This window comes from Sinocyclocheilus grahami, unplaced genomic scaffold (genome assembly GCF_001515645.1).
Source record: "Sinocyclocheilus grahami isolate Dianchi unplaced genomic scaffold, SAMN03320097.WGS_v1.1 scaffold696.1, whole genome shotgun sequence".
NCBI lineage: Eukaryota > Metazoa > Chordata > Actinopteri > Cypriniformes > Cyprinidae > Sinocyclocheilus > Sinocyclocheilus grahami.
In genome coordinates, this window is record NW_015505875.1 from 110288 (window position 1) to 132432 (window position 22145).

Consider the following 22145-nt stretch of genomic DNA (forward strand, 5'->3'; position numbering starts at 1 on the left):
CAAAACAAATAAGTTCAGAAATTAAGTTCTGTGTAATAAAGTAGAATGACACAGGGAAAAAAGTATTGAACACAAAGAATGGGAGGTGCAAAAAGCCATGCAAAGCCAAGACACCAGCTTAAATCTATCAGTAAAAGCAATCCTGCCCCTTGTCAGTGGAAATGAATATTAGTTGGTTCAGTCCCAGCTAATGGCCTATAAAAAGGTGTCTCATGACCAACGTGTCACACAAAAAACATTTCATGATGGGTAAAACCAAAGAGCTTTCTCAAGACCTTAGCAACCTTATTGTTGCAAAACATACTGATGGCATTGGTTACAGAAGCATTTCTATACTTCTGAATGTTCCAGTGAGCACTGTTGGGGCCATAATCCAGAAGTGGAAAGAACATCCTTCCACCATAAACCGGCCAAGACCAGGTGCTCCTCACAAGATTTCTGACAGAGGAGTGAAAAGAATTATCAGAAGAGTTGTCCAAGAGCCAAGGATCACTTGTGGAGGGCTTCAGAAAGACCTGGAATTAGCAGGTACAATTGTATCAAAGAAAATAATAAGTACAATAAGTAAGTAAAACACTTAACCGCCGTGGCCTGTATGCACGCTCACCACGCAAGGCTCTATTGCTGAAGAAAAAGCATGTTGAAGCTCATTTAAAGTTTGCTGCACAACATTTAGACAAGCCTGTGAAATACTGGGAGAATATAGTCCGTTCAGATGAGACAAAAAATTTACTCTTTGGATGCCATAATACCCACCATGTTTGAAGGTCAAATGGCACTGCACATCACCCCAAAACATCATGGTGTGGCACTGGCAAAATTAATATAATTGAAGGAAGAATGAATGGAAAAATGTACCGAGACATTCTTGATAAAAATCTGTTGCCATCTACCAGGATGAAATGAGGGTGGACATTCCAGCGAGACAATGATCCCAAACACAGCCAAGGAAACTCTCATTTGGTTTCAGAGAAGGAAAATAAAGCTGCTAGAATGGCCCAGCCAATCACCTGACTTGAATCCAATAGAAAATCTATGGAAAGAACTAAAGGTTAGAGTTCATAGAATAGGCCCATGGAACCGTCAAGATTTGAAGACTGTTTGTGTGGAAGAATGGGCCAAAATCACACCTGAGCAACGCATACGACTTGTTTCTCCATACAGGAGGCGTCTTGAAGCTGTCATTACCAACAAAGGCTTTTGTACGAAGTATTAAATACATTTCAGTAAGCGTGTTCAATACTTTTTCCGTGGGTCATTCCATTTTATTACACAGAATTTAATTTCTGAACTTATTTGTATTGTTTTCTTTGTATGTATGGATTACATGGGTTATTACCGACATCTGGTGAAAATTTCATGTCATTGTGTCAACAGCACCTTTAGAAATAGATTTACTGAGAAAAATGTTTATGTGTTCAATACTTATTTTACCCGCTGTATTTGTTCTAGTTTTAAGCATAAACTCACTTAATATTGTTCTGTTCTTCATATTTCATTTTGCAACTCAAGTAAATGTATAAGGATGCTTAGATATTTGTTCTGGAAAACAAGAGGAAATATTCTTTTTTTTTTTGTAGTGCATGCAACATTTAATGCCACAACTTCATGAATTTAAGACTTTCAGCTCTAATTTAAGACCTTTTAAGGCCTTCATTTGTGGAAGAGTGAATTAAGACATTTTAAGACCATTTTAAAGGGGTCCTATTATGCTCTTTTACAAAGTCTTGATTTTGTTTTGGGGGGGTGTACTAGAACAGGCTCGCATACTAGGTTGTTCGAAAAACACATTATTTTTCACATATTTTACATTATTGTAACACCTCTCGCCCCAGTCTGGCATGAACGGCTCGAATAGTTCCTGTATCAAATGAAGGCCCGCCTTCTGAAATACGAAATGTGCTGTGATTGGTTAGCTGGGCCATTGTGTGTTGTGATTGGCAGCACTCGGCGCCTGGTCAGGAAATGTCATGCCCCTTACGCCGCCTGCGAGCTTCAGTGTAAATATTGTGTCAAAATCAAATCAATTTGAGCGCGATTTAAACCAGGATGATTGTAACCACTAAGTTAGTCTGCCTTGGGAAAGCTAGCGTGTCTCCGACATAGTGATAACACTCATTGTCTTCTCTATTGCAGCTCAACCAGGTCTCGTCCCATTCGTCGATATTTGTGATATCACAAATCCCGGAAAATATGCGTTGTAGTCTAAACGAGTCGTTCGTTGTAGTTTTTAAAAAGTGATTTCTGTTATAAATAAAATATCTCCTTTTGAATTGGACTTTGAGCTTTGTAACTTTGCAGATCTTTTTTATGCTCAAACAGCAACATTACAGACTAACTAATGTTGAAAAAGTGAAAAAGCATAATAGCACCCCTTTAAAACCTGCAGGGCCAACTAGGGGGATCTGAAAACTTCTAAGGGGTCCACATGATGACATATTGTTATTAATTCACATAAATATTAAACATTAATATATTAAAACAAGCTATCTTAATTTTAACAAAGCACAGAATCAGGATACATAAACTGAAATCACAGCCTTTCTTTTTTCTCCTCAATAACTAATGTTTTTACTATTCCACAGTCATGCCAATAAAGCTCATTTGAATTAAATTGAGAGAGAGAGAGAGAATTATGTTGGGCAGTTGAGAACAACTATGCTACAACATTTCGATTATAGTGTTTCAACCAGCCACAAAAAGTGCACTTTACATAGTTTAGTGTAGTTTTATAGTTTTTCTAATAAAATGAAGTCAGCTATGACACAACTGCAACAATAAGTGAACACTATACCTGTCTAACATCTGTTTTTCAAATACACATAGGCTGTTAATATGTTAATAGATATTTTAATAAAACCGTTGCAATATAATTGAAGGAAGAATGAATGGAAAAATGTACCGAGACATTCTTGATAAAAATCTGTTGCCATCTACCAGGATGAAATGAGGGTGGACATTCCAGCGAGACAATGATCCCAAACACAGCCAAGGAAACTCTCATTTGGTTTCAGAGAAGGAAAATAAAGCTGCTAGAATGGCCCAGCCAATCACCTGACTTGAATCCAATAGAAAATCTATGGAAAGAACTAAAGGTTAGAGTTCATAGAATAGGCCCATGGAACCGTCAAGATTTGAAGACTGTTTGTGTGGAAGAATGGGCCAAAATCACACCTGAGCAACGCATACGACTTGTTTCTCCATACAGGAGGCGTCTTGAAGCTGTCATTACCAACAAAGGCTTTTGTACGAAGTATTAAATACATTTCAGTAAGCGTGTTCAATACTTTTTCCGTGGGTCATTCCATTTTATTACACAGAATTTAATTTCTGAACTTATTTGTATTGTTTTCTTTGTATGTATGGATTACATGGGTTATTACCGACATCTGGTGAAAATTTCATGTCATTGTGTCAACAGCACCTTTAGAAATAGATTTACTGAGAAAAATGTTTATGTGTTCAATACTTATTTTACCCGCTGTATTTGTTCTAGTTTTAAGCATAAACTCACTTAATATTGTTCTGTTCTTCATATTTCATTTTGCAACTCAAGTAAATGTATAAGGATGCTTAGATATTTGTTCTGGAAAACAAGAGGAAATATTCTTTTTTTTTTTGTAGTGCATGCAACATTTAATGCCACAACTTCATGAATTTAAGACTTTCAGCTCTAATTTAAGACCTTTTAAGGCCTTCATTTGTGGAAGAGTGAATTAAGACATTTTAAGACCATTTTAAAGGGGTCCTATTATGCTCTTTTACAAAGTCTTGATTTTGTTTTGGGGGGGTGTACTAGAACAGGCTCGCATACTAGGTTGTTCGAAAAACACATTATTTTTCACATATTTTACATTATTGTAACACCTCTCGCCCCAGTCTGGCATGAACGGCTCGAATAGTTCCTGTATCAAATGAAGGCCCGCCTTCTGAAATACGAAATGTGCTGTGATTGGTTAGCTGGGCCATTGTGTGTTGTGATTGGCAGCACTCGGCGCCTGGTCAGGAAATGTCATGCCCCTTACGCCGCCTGCGAGCTTCAGTGTAAATATTGTGTCAAAATCAAATCAATTTGAGCGCGATTTAAACCAGGATGATTGTAACCACTAAGTTAGTCTGCCTTGGGAAAGCTAGCGTGTCTCCGACATAGTGATAACACTCATTGTCTTCTCTATTGCAGCTCAACCAGGTCTCGTCCCATTCGTCGATATTTGTGATATCACAAATCCCGGAAAATATGCATTGTAGTCCAAACGAGTCGTTCGTTGTAGTTTAAGTGATTTCTGTTAAAGGGGTCATATGATGCTTTTTTTAAAGATCATTATTCGGTGTAACAGAATATGTTGACATGCTTTAATGTTCAAAAAACACATTATTTTTCAAATACTGTACATTATTGTAGGTCCTCTCTCAAACGCTTCGTTTTCTACAAAGCCCCTCCTTCCGACAAGCGCAGTCTGCTCTGATTGGCCAGCTGACCCAGTGCATTGTGATTGGCCGAACACCGCAAGTACTCGTCGGAAATGTGACGCCCCAGCACAGAATATAAACTGAAATCACAGCCTTTCTTTTTTCTCCTCAATAACTAATGTTTTTACTATTCCACAGTCATGCCGTCATGCCACATTTGAATTAAATTGAGAGAGAGAGAGAGAATTATGTTGGGCAGTTGAGAACAACTATGCTACAACATTTCGATTATAGTGTTTCAACCAGCCACAAAAAGTGCACTTTACATAGTTTAGTGTAGTTTTATAGTTTTTCTAATAAAATGAAGTCAGCTATGACACAACTGCAACAATAAGTGAACACTATACCTGTCTAACATCTGTTTTTCAAATACACATAGGCTGTTAATATGTTAATAGATATTTTAATAAAACCGTTGCCACCGAGTAGGGTGTGACATACCAAGGAAAGGTTGCAGCTCTTGGAGAAGGTTTCTGAAGGCTTCTAGTAAAGCCTTTGCCCTGTCCCTCTCCTGTGACTCCCCCTCTGGCTGCTTGAGCCCCGTCCAGAACTCTGGAGCAACAGAAGTAGTCAAACGCACCTGCAGAGTCTCCAGCAGCCAACCTTCCACATACTGACCCAGTCCATGTACACCCAGCAGGGCCAAGGTTTCAGAGAGAACCTCATCAGTCGAAGCATTTGGTGGCACAGGAGACACCTAGAGAGTCATGGTTGGGTTTCAGCTTTTGGCACTCAAAGGTACTTCATCAATGCTATAACCATGTCCAAGTACCAAGGTACTTGTTTTGTTAATGTAGCTACCATCAGAAGCTGGATTTATCTAGGATTTAGATTAGAAGCGATTTCAGCAACCGTTTTTACCTAGTTACACTGTAGTATATCTAATACTCACCAGTGCAGATGTCACTGTGTCCCAGGCTGCTGAAAGTCCCTGCGGCATCGACTGCGCCTCGTTCATTCCTCTCTCAGGCTGTAAACAACAGTCATATATCCTGTGATACAAGAATACTGTTTTGTGCCATTGCCATACGTGGATTTTGATTTTACTCTGTGACTGTTTAGTCCAAAATCATATGATCAAAGCCATTTAAAAGATCCTCTTTAGACATTGCGTCGAAAAATTATAGCGCTCTTCTTCAAACGACTGTCGCGCGCTGATGACGACACGCTAGTAGTCGTAGTAAAGTAGTAGTCTTATGGCATTGAATAAATAAAATGCATTTTGCATACATGCAACCAACTTTTTTTGTAATTTGATGCGAAGGTGATATAATACAAAGAATAGTGTTATAAATGTACATAATTTTTTTTTAAAAATACAAATATGAAAAACTTTCAAGGATTTACGATGCTGATGACCGTTAAACGCGTCATCACAGTCTTGTGAAAAGGGTCCATAGTTTTTGTTGTTGTTTAGCTTTTTAATAATGAAAACTATTTTTATACAACTTTATCCTAAATTCTAAAATAAAAGTCTAACGTAAACCGACGTGATGACGCTTCGTGAACGTTCCCATGGAAACAGGAGGGAGACTTGACTTAACCGCTTCTGGGCTTCTGGGCTTCTGGAATGTTTTCTTTAAAGTTACTCCCCTCGCAGATGTGTTCCATTTAACGCTCGGTAAAGTTCGTGGCTTGCTAATTCAAGCAAGAATCTGACTCTGAAGGTACAACCAGCAAACAGACTTTAATGCTAAGTTGCATGAAACGCTCTTAGTGATTAAACTAGTGCAGGCGGGCCTCTTCTTGTAGTTAGCGAGCTAGCCTGCTAATCAGAATGACCCAGCAAGGAGCTGCGCTGCAAACCTACAACAATGAGCTTGTCAAGTGTAAGTAGCCATCAACCAAGATGTATCATTTTGCTGTCGGGGGAACATAACGTTAGATTTTCTTTTTGATATTGTTTTCTTCTAGTTGTATGTAAGTTACTTGTCATGGTTAGAAGAAACTTATATGCAGTCTACGCTGACATTTGTAGTCATCATAACGTTACTAGCTTAGTAGTGATTAGGAGACTTTTGTGACACCTGTCATCCTGTGCCTTTCTTCTTTCCCCGAAAGAACAGCTTTTATAACTAACTGAGGGCAAAGAAGACGTGTGTTTTTGTGAGAGACATAAATATGGTTTCCTTTAAAGGTTCAGTGGTTTAAAGGGGTCCTATTATGCTCTTTTACAATGTTTTGGGGGTGTACTAGAACATGCTCTGCCGCCTGCGAGCTTCAGTGTAAATATTGTGTCAAAATCAAATCAATTTGAGCGCGATTTAAACCAGGATGATTGTAACCACTAAGTTAGTCTGCCTTGGGAAAGCTAGCGTGTCTCCGACATAGTGATAACACTCATTGTCTTCTCTATTGCAGCTCAACCAGGTCTCGTCCCATTCGTCGATATTTGTGATATCACAAATCCCGGAAAATATGCGTTGTAGTCTAAACGAGTCGTTCGTTGTAGTTTTTAAAAAGTGATTTCTGTTATAAATAAAATATCTCCTTTTGAATTGGACTTTGAGCTTTGTAACTTTGCAGATCTTTTTTATGCTCAAACAGCAACATTACAGACTAACTAATGTTGAAAAAGTGAAAAAGCATAATAGCACCCCTTTAAAACCTGCAGGGCCAACTAGGGGGATCTGAAAACTTCTAAGGGGTCCACATGATGACATATTGTTATTAATTCACATAAATATTAAACATTAATATATTAAAACAAGCTATCTTAATTTTAACAAAGCACAGAATCAGGATACATAAACTGAAATCACAGCCTTTCTTTTTTCTCCTCAATAACTAATGTTTTTACTATTCCACAGTCATGCCAATAAAGCTCATTTGAATTAAATTGAGAGAGAGAGAGAGAATTATGTTGGGCAGTTGAGAACAACTATGCTACAACATTTCGATTATAGTGTTTCAACCAGCCACAAAAAGTGCACTTTACATAGTTTAGTGTAGTTTTATAGTTTTTCTAATAAAATGAAGTCAGCTATGACACAACTGCAACAATAAGTGAACACTATACCTGTCTAACATCTGTTTTTCAAATACACATAGGCTGTTAATATGTTAATAGATATTTTAATAAAACCGTTGCCACCGAGTAGGGTGTGACATACCAAGGAAAGGTTGCAGCTCTTGGAGAAGGTTTCTGAAGGCTTCTAGTAAAGCCTTTGCCCTGTCCCTCTCCTGTGACTCCCCCTCTGGCTGCTTGAGCCCCGTCCAGAACTCTGGAGCAACAGAAGTAGTCAAACGCACCTGCAGAGTCTCCAGCAGCCAACCTTCCACATACTGACCCAGTCCATGTACACCCAGCAGGGCCAAGGTTTCAGAGAGAACCTCATCAGTCGAAGCATTTGGTGGCACAGGAGACACCTAGAGAGTCATGGTTGGGTTTCAGCTTTTGGCACTCAAAGGTACTTCATCAATGCTATAACCATGTCCAAGTACCAAGGTACTTGTTTTGTTAATGTAGCTACCATCAGAAGCTGGATTTATCTAGGATTTAGATTAGAAGCGATTTCAGCAACCGTTTTTACCTAGTTACACTGTAGTATATCTAATACTCACCAGTGCAGATGTCACTGTGTCCCAGGCTGCTGAAAGTCCCTGCGGCATCGACTGCGCCTCGTTCATTCCTCTCTCAGGCTGTAAACAACAGTCATATATCCTGTGATACAAGAATACTGTTTTGTGCCATTGCCATACGTGGATTTTGATTTTACTCTGTGACTGTTTAGTCCAAAATCATATGATCAAAGCCATTTAAAAGATCCTCTTTAGACATTGCGTCGAAAAATTATAGCGCTCTTCTTCAAACGACTGTCGCGCGCTGATGACGACACGCTAGTAGTCGTAGTAAAGTAGTAGTCTTATGGCATTGAATAAATAAAATGCATTTTGCATACATGCAACCAACTTTTTTTGTAATTTGATGCGAAGGTGATATAATACAAAGAATAGTGTTATAAATGTACATAATTTTTTTTTAAAAATACAAATATGAAAAACTTTCAAGGATTTACGATGCTGATGACCGTTAAACGCGTCATCACAGTCTTGTGAAAAGGGTCCATAGTTTTTGTTGTTGTTTAGCTTTTTAATAATGAAAACTATTTTTATACAACTTTATCCTAAATTCTAAAATAAAAGTCTAACGTAAACCGACGTGATGACGCTTCGTGAACGTTCCCATGGAAACAGGAGGGAGACTTGACTTAACCGCTTCTGGGCTTCTGGGCTTCTGGAATGTTTTCTTTAAAGTTACTCCCCTCGCAGATGTGTTCCATTTAACGCTCGGTAAAGTTCGTGGCTTGCTAATTCAAGCAAGAATCTGACTCTGAAGGTACAACCAGCAAACAGACTTTAATGCTAAGTTGCATGAAACGCTCTTAGTGATTAAACTAGTGCAGGCGGGCCTCTTCTTGTAGTTAGCGAGCTAGCCTGCTAATCAGAATGACCCAGCAAGGAGCTGCGCTGCAAACCTACAACAATGAGCTTGTCAAGTGTAAGTAGCCATCAACCAAGATGTATCATTTTGCTGTCGGGGGAACATAACGTTAGATTTTCTTTTTGATATTGTTTTCTTCTAGTTGTATGTAAGTTACTTGTCATGGTTAGAAGAAACTTATATGCAGTCTACGCTGACATTTGTAGTCATCATAACGTTACTAGCTTAGTAGTGATTAGGAGACTTTTGTGACACCTGTCATCCTGTGCCTTTCTTCTTTCCCCGAAAGAACAGCTTTTATAACTAACTGAGGGCAAAGAAGACGTGTGTTTTTGTGAGAGACATAAATATGGTTTCCTTTAAAGGTTCAGTGGTTTAAAGGGGTCCTATTATGCTCTTTTACAATGTTTTGGGGGTGTACTAGAACATGCTCTCATGCTTGGTGGTTCGAAAAACGCATTCTTTTTTTATGTTATTACAATATCTTTCTCCCCATCCTGGCACAAATGGCTCGATTAGTTCCGGGTTTGATGAAGGCCCGCCTTCCGTATTAGAGTGATAAAAGTTTATTTTTTTTGGCTTAATCACGTTTTAGATAGGATGTCAACAACCGCTTAAAAATAACTGCATTTACAGATAAGTGCATATGTATTATTTTTATTGTTTTTTAATAATAACATTATAACATGAATTGCAGTGAAACTGTTATACAGTTGAATTTATTTATACCGTAGTCCAGTGTTTCCCAGGCGGCACATGTATGCAAACTCATTCTCTGCCAGCAGGAGGCGCTGTTGGAGTGGGAGAGATCGAGGTTTCCCCGATAACGGCTGTACACAAAGCAGCACTCCGCTCAAAAAAACACTGCTTTATCAGACATTACATGCAAGATTAAATGAAAATTACATCCAATTTTCTGAAGACAGTCGGTTTCCTTCAGAAATACAGTGATATAAAAACACCCGCATCCCAATGTATGGGAAACACTGTAGTCTCGGAATTGAAGTGTAAATTCTGCAGATTACATCACTGTCCAGTATTGTACTGTCAGCAATTTATTATAAAAACGTTTTCATAACTGTAACATACATATTTACATACATAATTATTCAGGTGTAACTGCATTTACAGATAAGTGCATATGTATTATTTTTATTGTTTTTTAATAATAACATTATAACATGAATTGCAGTGAAACTGTTATACAGTTGAATTTATTTATACCGTAGTCCAGTGTTTCCCAGGCGGCACATGTATGCAAACTCATTCTCTGCCAGCAGGAGGCGCTGTTGGAGTGGGAGAGATCGAGGTTTCCCCGATAACGGCTGTACACAAAGCAGCACTCCGCTCAAAAAAACACTGCTTTATCAGACATTACATGCAAGATTAAATGAAAATTACATCCAATTTTCTGAAGACAGTCGGTTTCCTTCAGAAATACAGTGATATAAAAACACCCGCATCCCAATGTATGGGAAACACTGTAGTCTCGGAATTGAAGTGTAAATTCTGCAGATTACATCACTGTCCAGTATTGTACTGTCAGCAATTTATTATAAAAACGTTTTCATAACTGTAACATACATATTTACATACATAATTATTCAGGTGCATGTGTAATAACTTGCGAAAACTTGAGGCTACAGCAGCACTTCTTCTTCGTCGTTGTCTTGTCTGATGCACCACGACCTCGCCCCTCCCCAACCCCCAACCATTAGAAGTTTCGTAGGCGGGAATTATTTAACCCGGGAAACCAACGCTGTAGTCCAAACGAGCCGTTCATTGTAGTTCTTGAAAAGGGATTTTTTCTAACGAAATATCTCCCTTTGGAGTGGACTTTGAGATTTGTAAATTTGAAGATCGTTTTTATGCCCAAACATACACACTACACACTGACTAAAATTCAAAAAGTGAAAAAGCATAATAGGACCCCTTTAAAAAGTATTTGGACACGTGTATGTCAGTGTCATTGCATTAAATAAGTCAGTCAGATCAGAGGTCAGTTCTCTTTTCAAAGTTAACACGGGTTCCCAGCAGAGTAACCAGAGTTCATCACAAAAACTATGAACATGATTCACCAACATTTGAGAAGCAGAAAGTGTAACAAAACATTTTCTATATTCATTTTTAACATTACATCTGTTCTAGTTTAATGATTTAAAATTAATGAATTTCAATTCGCAAAAATTTCCTCTTTGAAAAAAAAGTGTTTTTATGCTATTTGTCTTTGTACAAACAAACGCATTTCATATTGAAAATAAGTTTCTTATGCTCATGACGGCTGCATTTATGTGATCACAAATACATGAAAAAAACTAATATTGTAAAATATTACAATTTTAAATAACACTTTTCTTTTAAAATATAATTTATTCCTGTGGTGCCAAAGCTGAGCTTTTCATCCATTACTCCAGTTTCAGTGTCACATAATCCTTCAGAAATCATTCTGATATACAGATTTATTATCAGTGTTGGAAACTGTTATGCCACTTAATTTTTTTGGAGCCTGTGATACTTTTTGAGGATTTGTTGATAAATAAAAGTTCAAAATAACAGCATTTATTCAAAATAGAAAACGTTTGCAACAATATAAGGCTTTACTATCATTTATTTATCAATTTAACATATGCTTGCTGAATAAAAGTATTAATTTCTTTTAAAAAAAATGTTGATCCCAAACTTTTGAGCGGTAATAAGTGCTGTTCTTTTTTACTTTTTATTCATCAAACAATCCTGGAAAAAGTTTCACAGATTCCAAGAAATATTAATTGTTTCCAATGATTTCTGAAGGATCATGTGACAGTTGTTTTAAACTGTAATAATATTTCACAATAGTACTTCTTTACTGTATTTTTGATGAAATAAATCATAGAGAAGCATAAGAGACTTAAAAAAAAAACCTTTAAACCAATCTTACTGATAGGGCTGTCACGATTATGAAATTTGGCTGAAGATTAATTTTCTAAAAATAGTCACGGTAATTGCGATTAATTGTCTGTTTTAGGGCTTTAGCGATTATGCCGATTATCACGATTAATTGTCTGATTTTTATGGCTTTCATTATATAATTGTGATTAATTTAAGGGTTCAGTAAATAATAATGATGTTATCGTTTAATCTTTTTGAGTTATTATTTTGCAGTGTAAGATTACATAGAGTATTCCAAATTCTAAGAATCCGCCAATACCGATCCAACACCAGCGCTATTTTTTTTCTACACCACTACAGAATATCATTACTGTGTTTGTGGAACTAATGGTCACTTTTTTTTTAAACCCTTTGTTAAACACAATCCTCTAAATACTCACTTGCTCATTAAAGAGAAAAACTACATTTGAATAAAAATATATAAGCTTTGAAATTAAACTAGCTGTCTGTATAATTTAGCAGCAAAAACAATATTTTGAAAAAAAAAATATTTTGTGCACATTATACAATTTAAACATGTTTATTCTGTTAACTATTTGTATTCTTACAAAATACATTCATGAAAATAAGATAGAAATCATGAGAAAAAGAAAGGCTTCTAATAATCGTTCTGTGTGCAAAATATTGATATTGTGAAACGCTTCAAACAGAGCAGCACAAAGCTCTTATGCACATCCAGGGTGCAGAATGGTGCACTTGAAGCAACATGGAGTCGCAGCGCTTATGCACATCTAGGGTGCAGAATAATGTGCTTGAAGCAACATGCACTCCACAAGTACTAACAAACCCCTTGTCCAAATACCCACACTTGCGGTCTTGGCCACTTGAGAGCGCGTGCGCGCGACAGGAAGTAAGTGTAAGACTGTCCCGGGTCTTAAAAACGCCAAAGCGCATTGCCCTTAACACACACTAAACCCACACTATCTTAGTGTATCCCATCATGCATCATGTTCTGGAAATAAATCGTGAGACTTTTTGCCAAGATCTCGCGAGAGGTCACGGAAACCTTTCCAGTGCAAGTTAAATATTAATATAATAATACAATATTACATATAATTTGGTGGAAAAACAGTGTTTTTACGTTTTATTGGTGCAAAGATGAGTAGTGGTGATATTTATTTTGTACAACATTTGCTTAATTCACTTAATTAGAAGCACCACAAATTAAAATTATTTAAAATTAAAATAAAGCTATGTAAACACTTGCATTTTTACAACACTACAAGTGTGTCCCATCAGGTAATGAAAAGTTCGACACACACTTGTGGTCTTCATGCTCACTTGAACACTTGGGCCAAATACAGGAAATACGTCATATAAGTAGTCAAGTGGTCAAGTGCAAAGACCGCAAGTGTGGGTATTTGGACAAGGCTAAAGAGAAGAGAAATGTAGGGCCCTATGAAATGTTTTTTTTTTTCCAAATTCCTTTTTCCATTTGAATTTTTCTGGATTCTGTTTTTTTCCATTTGAATTTTTCTTGACTCCTTTTTAAATAGTTAAATTAAATTTTATTAATAAAAAAGCTTGTCTAATTAAAATCATGAAACTTATACATTTTCACATCAATTTATTAAAAGTTTAACCAAAATTACATGTTTAGGGCCCTATGAAATGTTTTATTTTTTCTCATCATATTTTTTATTGTTACCAAATTCTGTGTTTTAGCATGTCTAATTATTTTAATGCATAAACAACTTAATTTATAAAAAAATTTCTTAAAGTAGCCTTATGAATTTTTTTCCCTCAGAAATTCTGTGTTATATATTTAAATTTTTCTGGTTATCAAATGAAGGCATAAAAAATGTATTTAATTGATCTTTTAATTATTGAAAATTAAGCAAACTTTATTTTTTTTAATCTTGATTTACTATTAAAATTAAAACATGGAAGAAATGTGTGATTATTCCTTAAAAAAAATAATGTTTGTTTCATTTTAGTAGTAGTAGTAGTAGTCTATGTACATTCTACTGAAAAATAATAATAGGCACAATGTCTTCAAATCAAATCAGACTTTTATTTTGACGGGTTGCCGTGAACACCTTTACAGTTCTGTGCATGTGATATGACAGCTAGTTTTATGCAACTCAAACGGTCAAATGCTTATGAAGTGACTCTCAGAGCAGTTCTGGAGATGTTGTTCATGTGTTTACGTCCTCATTTATTGAGACGGCAGACGCTGAAATCACCGCGAGTGTCATGCTCGCTTCAGTGTGTGTGTAGTAAGTGAAACCGTGAGTCTGCGCCATTCATTACAGAGACACGCAGAACATGCAGGATTCATATTTAAATCGACTTTTGCGGCTTAATATTTACATATACTAGCCCATATCGCGATTTGATTTAAGTTTAATGACCTACTTTTGATTAATTCATTCAAAATTTGACTAATTCCGTGACATTCCGCGTTTAACTGTGAATTCCGTTTTTATGACTGGATTCCGCGATTCCGTCCGCGTTTTCCGCATTGCGCCCTGGAAATTAGTCATTATGAACTCCAGCAAGATGTCATTTTATGCGAATCCCCAGACCTTTATCTACACATCAAGTATTATAATGGGAATATATATATCATCTTGAAACAGATGGCCAGTCCATCAATACATTTTTTGTGTCACAATCATTGAACATGGTGTGGTGCATTATAATTCACATAGAGCAGGGGTGTCAAACTCAGTTCCTGGAGGGCCGGAGCCCTGCAGAGTTTTGTTCCAACCCTGCTGCAACATACATACCATGTCATTTTCAAATAAGCCTGAAGGACTTGACTAGTTAGATCAGGTGTGTTTAATTAGGGCTGAATCAAAATTGCAGGGCTCTGGCCCTCCAGGAATTGAGTTTGACACCCCTGACATAGAGTGACCTGACAGCTTGAATCAGGGGCTGATTAAGTCCTGCACATTATTGCTTCAGTTAGTAGGAGGAACTGCTGAGCAAGCCCTCATCTGCAACTTATACACACTCCCTTTCAGCAATCACAACATGAATGTAAAGAAACGCAAGGAATATTTTCGGCATGTGTCTAAAGCCGCCTTTTAATTCCTTCTTAAAAATGGCCCCTTTCATTCTCCTTGTCTTTCTCAGGCATAGAGGAACTGTGCTCTAAAAGAGAAGAGCTAAACCGGCTGATCCAGCAGGAGGAAGCAGAGAAAAGTCGTCTGCAGCATGATATCCGTGTGCTGACAGAGAAGCTGAGTCGTGTGAACGAGAGCCTGGCACGCCGCCTCGCTGCCCGCGCTGACTTTGACCGCACCATCGCAGAGACAGAGGCTGCATACATGAAGGTAAGGAAGGACACAGTCAACCTGTTTTTAATATTTCATGTTCTCTTCATTGGGAGGGAAAAAAATCTTGTGTAATATAATTTGTGTTTGTTTGTTTGCTGGTTTTTATTGTATTTGTTATACTTGTATTTTTTTAAATAGTTTTTGCCCTGAAAATAGCCTAAGATGCTAACATGGCATTAAATAAAAATATACTACTACTACTCATTGCATTGGGGAGGGATCAGAAAAAAACAACAACTAGCTTTAATAATGTTGCACAAGTGAGAACTTAAAGGGTTAGTTCACCACTAAATTAAAATTCTGTCATTACTTTACCTCATGTCGTTCCAAACCCGTAAGACCTTTGTTCATCAGAACACAAATTAAGATATTTTAAATGAAATCTGACAGCTCTCTGACCCTCCCATAGACCGCAACACAACTGTAATGTTCCCAGGTCCAGAAACGTAGTAAGTACATCAGTAAAACAGTCCATGTGACATCAGTGGCTCAACTTCAATTTTACGAAGCTACGAGAATACTTTTTGTGCACAAATAAAACAAAAATAACGAATGTATTCAACAATTCCTCTCCCCAGAGTTAAGTCTTCCACCATTTTAGGTGTATATTAGCAGATTAATCTGGGGTGCGTTTCCCAAAAGCATTGTTAGCCAACAAATTTTTTTAATAATTTGGGCAACTGCAGAAAATAGTTACACACAGCAATTTGTATTATTATTTTTGTTTGTTTGGTTTGGTTTAAATGTAACACTGTGCTTTTTTTTTTGTATCTGTGTGGTGTTCTAGTTTGACTAAACCTCTCCTCTCTATCTCTCTCAGATTCTTGAAAGCTCTCAGACACTTTTGAGTGTTTTAAAGAAGGAAACAGGGAATCTGACCAAAGCCACTGGACCAAGAAGCAGCAAAGATCATTGAATAATGCTGAATGTTTCTATTTGTATAAATATCTATATTGCATTGTTCTCCTCTCTCACGTCTTCTCTTTCGTCTTTACCAGCCTTCCCTCTTGTAATCACCACACAAAATCAGAATGCAACTTCTCATTCCTATTTGGAAGTTCTGTATCTAATGTACAGGTTTATAAATTGTTTTGATATAGATTGGTGTTTAATGTAATGTTTTTATTTAAATTTAATGTTTTAATAAAGATATATTGTGAATTTGTTTTAAAGGGAATTTCTTTATGTAAATATTATCCTTATAAGATCAACTGTGAACACTTCATAGCCTTCATTTGTTTATTGAACATTTCCTTGTATTTTAAATAGTTTCCCCTCTAAATTCATCAAAACCAAATTGTACATTTAATATTCTCCTGATGAAAACAAAAAGGATGAAGAAAAGTTTTGACATACAGTACATTAACCACCAGAGCAATGAGCAGCTTGACTAGAGTTACAGGAACTAATGAAGCACTTGAAGTGGCATTACATTTTGTAAGACACAAAAACAATAGTTCCCAACCCTCTAAACATCTAATATACATCCCTCAAGAATATTTCATGTTTGAAAAGAACATCTGGAGGATCTGTTATAGACTGTAATGTGCTAAAGTGACGTACTGAACTAGAATGAACAGTAAGACTTGGTTGAATTCTAACACTTGGTGAAATAGCCTTATTTGAACATTCTTTTACATAAAATTTGCCCTTAATTATGTGACATGAAAAACCATTGGTTCAAATGCTTTGTTCAGACAGGCAGCAAGTTTCAAATACACTATGGTTAAAAAAAAAAAAGTCTTACGCTCACCAAGGCTGCATTTAGCAAAAATACAGTAAAAACAGTAATATTGTGAAATACTGCAACCTGCAATTATTTTCAATTTTAGTATATATAAAAAAAAAAAAGCATTTACCTATGATGGTAAAGCTAAATGTTCAGGAAACATTTAGCGGAGCGGGGGGGGGGGGTTTACAAGAACAATCAAAACCTGACGTACCCAAGCCTATGTCATTGGTTAAGTCTACATTATACCAGATATTGACTACACTGTTTGAACAAATGGATCCAAATTCACCACCTTCTTCAAAATAACAGCACAGACAGTCGGTCCTAAAGACTGAATTGGGAAACTAAATCAGAACTGTGCAGTGTGAACAAAGCCAGAGTCTTAAAAAAATAATTGTGCAGAAAATATTGATCAGCAGTTTTGAGCTGATAAGAGATATCGCTGGTGCTTCAAGTCAATGGTATGCTCCCAATGGATACACACACTATTTTTTGTGAAATAAATTACAATATGAAAGTGATATTAGATCCCTAAAAGGCATTATTCCAGCCAAGAGCTGCGTAAGGTGCTAAATAAAGCAAAAACAGAACAGTGCAAATGAATGAATACAAAAGCACAGGACTAAGATGTAAGCTGTCCTAACACTCATGTAACTTTGTACATGGTGTCAAATTATGAAAAAAAAAAAAAATCCCAAAGCACCTTGGTGCTACTGTTTGCCCTGTGACTAAAAATATGAAAAAGTGATAAAAGATGCATGAAATAAATTATGAAAAATTCATCCTGGAGTGTACAAACTATACATCAATACTGGTCGGAGAGGCTGAGGAGAGACGTCAGCAGATACGCCAAAGTCATTTAACAGATATGACACACTTAAGTCAGTTGGCATTGTGTGTATGTAGTCTTCGTGTTTCGCACACACACGTGGCCCATGCATACAGCGTGCCCACTCACAAACTAACATTTCCATCATAACTAAAATTGACCACTCCCCATTCGTACTGCAAGAATGTCCAGTTCAAAACTAAAGCAGAAATATTGACAAACTAATGCAATTTTGCACAGCACAAATCTCACAAAGCCTGTCAAGAACACTTCCAGGTCATATGTTATATTTTGCTTAATCAGTATTTTAAGGATTATTAGAAGGTGAATAAGGTACAACCCATCCCACTGAAATTATCATTACCATAATGTAAAAAATTATTTAATAATACAATGAAAACTGTATTGCAGTATTTTTTTTACTGTAAAAACACTAGATTATGATAATAGGAATCATTGAGAATATTGGGAAACGTGTAAATGTCATAAAAATTACAATGGTAGTCCTAATAACAGACTTCATTGTATTTATGCTATAGGGGTGAAATTTAACCTGGGCATGTCTTCACAAGATTGACTTGCATTTATGATTGCATTTGTAATCCGAATTATGACTAGAATTTTGAGTGACTAATAAATTCTATTACCATAAAAAAGCAAAGCAAAACTGAATGTGTTTACCAATTAAAAGCTGCTCTTTAAAACAGATCTAGGATCACTAAGTCAACACTAACATGTTGATAGTATTTCAGCTGTATAGTATGTGCATTAGAAATGCCTACCTTGACTGAAACACAGACATACAAAGGAAACAAATGAAACTAAAGTGGAGGACTTCTATAGTTTGGGAGTCATGTCAATACAGACCTACACATGCACATACAAAAACATCACAAAGAACACGGATTGTGGCACCCATTTACCAGTCATACATAAGTCATTTTTTGTTGCTTCACCTTAATATAGTCTCTTTCTGGAGTCCCATTACACGCACTCCAAGTTTCCTTCTCTATTTTAAGAAAAGTCTCTCATCTTTCTCTCTTTTAGAAATTTGGTCACTTTCATGAGGTGAGGATTACATATGTAGAGCAAGTATGTGATGGAAGAGTGAAATTCAAGAGTGGAATGGCTGTTTGAGCCATTTTCCATGTCCATCACAATCACAATCGGTGGCAACAGGAGATTAAATATGACTGTGTGGATCAGCAATGAGGACAGTCCTGCTGTTGACAATGATGGTGTATGGGCATAGAATACGGAATGTACGTTTCCGTGCTGGTTGCTACTGGTCCCATTGTTCTGGAAGTTGTTTCTCTGCATCCAGGCTGGTGCTGGCAGGCAATGGTTGGTCCCATATTTTCCAGACATCTGAAGGTTTAGAAGTAGAGGGCTGGTTCACTGCTGAAGTCTGACAGAGAAGAGCTATCAGCAGGTGTCAGCTGGTGAACAAAAGAAGAGAAAGTATGCATGATGAAATATGGAATTTTGTCAGGATTTGGTTCTTTACAGGACAACATTATTACTGTTGCTCAGGGGTTTGTTCTACTTCTGAACCTAAGTATTAAACTTTGATGTGCGACCTGTCTTGTACCATTTGCGCAACGGAAATACAGTAATCAATACCTCAAACCATCTGGCTTGTTCAAGAGAGATGTGCTAAAATTACGGGAAATACATCTGCGGTCACTAATATTAGTTTGGTCAAAAATAACTGACAATAACACAACCCCTAAAATATTCAAAGGAATATTTAATATTTTAGACACTACAATTGTATGTTTGATAAGATTTTTTATTTTTGCATTAATAAATTACATTTGCATTAATTTAATCAAACAGTAAAAACAGTAATCTTGGGAATAGCATTGCAATTTATAATAACTGCTTTCTATTTTAATATATTTAAAAAGTACTTTACTGTTGTGATGATAAAGCTACATTTTCAAAGGACTCTAATATGTTGTTTTTATACTCAGCGATTTTTTTATTATGACAGATTGTTATCATCATCGCAGTTAATATTTGCTAAATGTGCTCAATATTTTTGTGGAAACTGATGCTTTTTTCAGGATTCTTTGATAAATAAAATAACAAATACAACATCAGCATTTATGTGAAATCGAAATCTTTTGTAACATTATAAATGTCTTTACAGTCAACTTTTTTAAACGGTAGTGTGCTTCTTGTTTGAAGTTTCTAAATGTGGTAAATGTTTGCCTAAATATTTGTATGGTTATCTTTGTTACCCATTGTGACTTCAAGAGTGATTCCTGCATTCTGTAGATGCACAGAACAATAATAATAATCGATGGGATTTTAATGACAGCGTCATTCCCATAGAGGCCATAGAGAATTGAGGGAGGGATATTTTCTCTTGGGCCAGAAAGCAAACACCCAGAACACCCTAGCAACCAACAAGCAATTCTTCAGAGATCACATAATACACTCATGTTCTTCTCATTTTACACCACAGTTGTGGACATATTCTTATTTCTTACCATGACCTCTTCTGTACTCTGTGAAGTATCTTCCCCCTGGTGAGCAGACTCATCAAGCTTGTGTTCTTGCCATGCGTTAAACTCCACCGAGTGCTTAGGTGTGTAACTGGAAAGATCTGAGGACAAGAGAAGAAAGGCATTAATGTCACTCTAGACTACAGAACTAGCAAAGAAACTGCACTCCATTTACTGTACACATTAAATATTAAGACAATAATATACAATGTATTAAAATAGAATATTAATTAAAAAAATTATATTTACTGTTATATATTACAAAATTATATATCATATATATACAATGATATACATTTAAATATAATTTAATAATAATAATAATTTATGCATTTAGCAGACGCTTTTATCCAAAGCGACTTACAGTGCATTCAGGCTATACATTTTTTACCAGTATGTGTAAATATAATAATAATAATAATTTATGCATTTAGCAGACGCTTTTATCCAAAGCGACTTACAGTGCATTCAGGCTATACATTTTTTACCAGTATGTGTAAATATAATAATAATAATAATTTATGCATTTAGCAGACGCTTTTATCCAAAGCGACTTACAGTGCATTCAGGCTATACATTTTTTACCAGTATGTGTAAATATAATAATAATAATAATTTATGCATTTAGCAGACGCTTTTATCCAAAGCGACTTACAGTGCATTCAGGCTATACATTTTTTACCAGTATGTGTAAATATAATAATAATAATAATTTATGCATTTAGCAGACGCTTTTATCCAAAGCGACTTACAGTGCATTCAGGCTATACATTTTTTACCAGTATGTGTAAATATAATAATAATAATAATTTATGCATTTAGCAGACGCTTTTATCCAAAGCGACTTACAGTGCATTCAGGCTATACATTTTTTACCAGTATGTGTAAATATAATAATAATAATAATTTATGCATTTAGCAGACGCTTTTATCCAAAGCGACTTACAGTGCATTCAGGCTATACATTTTTTACCAGTATGTGTAAATATAATAATAATAATAATGTAATATTATAACATATCTCTAATATACACTTTCCCCTGTACATTTATATACATTATATACATTTAACCTTGAAAAAGCTCATGCCCATGTTTTTTTGTCATCTATCCAAATGCAATAAATGTAGCACATCATGACTGACCAGCAGGTGTCAACACTGTTCAAATCTAGAGCCGTATAGAAAGGATGAACATGAGAGACCATCTCAACAATCCCAGTCATCAATTCAACCATTATAACAAGCATTACAACTATATAGAAAGTGAATAATTTCTCTGAATATCTGTTAAGGATTTTTTTTTCATCAAACTGACCTCACACTTCTTGCAAGATCACAAGAAACAGAACCCAATTTTCATAGTAACTTCACTGGACTCCTAAAAGTTGCGTTGCAAAAAAATAGGACAAAAAGTCCATATATTTAGTGCATAAAAATAGTGTGTGACCTGCATCCATTTCCTGTTCACCTCATCCATGGTTTCTGTGCCTTCCTCTCATTCTATCCATTTCCTGTCATTCTTCTCATCTTACTCACCCATGGTGTTGTTGGAGTGAGTGGGTGAGCTGGTGTAGCTGGCACGAGGAATGCTTATCCTCCCTGCAATGATCCCGCCATCATCTTCTCCTCCTTTTTCTTCTCCTTCCTCCTCGTCCTCTCCGCTGTCCCACGCACTGTTCTCAGACGGGTATTCGAAAGTGCTCTGCAGGCTGGACTCATTGAAGGATATTTTCAGCTGTGGTGGAAGCGGAGGACAGTTTGTTAGGTTTCACACCAATCATAAACAGACATGCATGGAATCTGTTAATGCTCTGCAGATTTCCACAGAATTGGAGCGGATAGTGAAGGATGTGTCTAGCTTACATGTGAACTCTTTCGACACAATTTAAAATGTACATCATAAAGTTGTTTAAGAGAAGCCAAGATCAGCAAGCAGTGAGAGCA

General features: G+C 36.3%; 3 protein-coding genes across 5 annotated transcripts in view; 1 reads left to right on the plus strand and 2 right to left on the minus strand.

Annotated features, from left to right (window-relative positions):
• The window catches only part of LOC107559737 (anaphase-promoting complex subunit 2-like), a 19325-nt gene extending 11027 nt beyond the window's left edge, over window positions 1–8298 (minus strand). Inside the window, exons 1-2 of one of the 2 annotated variants that reach the window (XM_016243663.1) lie at window positions 8035–8298; window positions 7584–7839 (exon numbers count right to left, since the gene is read on the minus strand). In XM_016243663.1, the coding sequence (XP_016099149.1) occupies window positions 7584–7839; window positions 8035–8100 (322 nt within the window). In that variant the 5' untranslated portion in view covers window positions 8101–8298. Of the gene's footprint in view, window positions 1–4911; window positions 5168–5362; window positions 5627–7583; window positions 7840–8034 lie in introns of those variants that run through there. The other variant, XM_016243662.1, reaches the window with a different exon arrangement.
• On the plus strand, window positions 5971–16179 carry LOC107559739 (Sjoegren syndrome nuclear autoantigen 1-like). Of its 2 annotated transcripts, none has more exons than XM_016243667.1 (3): window positions 5971–6299; window positions 14924–15123; window positions 15947–16179. In XM_016243667.1, the coding sequence occupies exons 1-3, from the start codon at window positions 6248–6250 to the stop codon at window positions 16040–16042; spliced, it is 348 nt and encodes a 115-aa protein (XP_016099153.1). In that variant the 5' UTR covers window positions 5971–6247; the 3' UTR covers window positions 16043–16179. The 2 variants fall into 2 exon arrangements, with proteins under 2 accessions (XP_016099153.1, XP_016099151.1); XM_016243665.1 differs by lacking the exon at window positions 5971–6299 and adding an exon at window positions 8643–8971.
• A 1980-nt stretch (window positions 16180–18159) lies between these two features.
• LOC107559738 (taperin-like) overlaps window positions 18160–22145 on the minus strand; it is a 33381-nt gene continuing 29395 nt past the window's right edge. The window contains exons 2-4 of the mRNA XM_016243664.1: window positions 21738–21936; window positions 20186–20301; window positions 18160–19126 (exon numbers count right to left, since the gene is read on the minus strand). Coding sequence (XP_016099150.1) covers window positions 19064–19126; window positions 20186–20301; window positions 21738–21936 — 378 coding nt within the window. The 3' untranslated portion in view covers window positions 18160–19063. The remainder of the gene's footprint in view (window positions 19127–20185; window positions 20302–21737; window positions 21937–22145) is intronic.

Coding starts and splice junctions, on each gene's coding strand:
- LOC107559739 (XM_016243667.1), top strand. CDS start 6,248: ATGACCCAGCAAGGAGCTGCGCTGCAAACCTACAACAATGAGCTTGTC. Junction 6,300..14,923: donor CAACAATGAGCTTGTCAAGT/GTAAGTAGCCAT, acceptor TGTCTTTCTCAG/GCATAGAGGAACTGTGCTCT. Junction 15,124..15,946: donor CAGAGGCTGCATACATGAAG/GTAAGGAAGGAC, acceptor TATCTCTCTCAG/ATTCTTGAAAGCTCTCAGAC.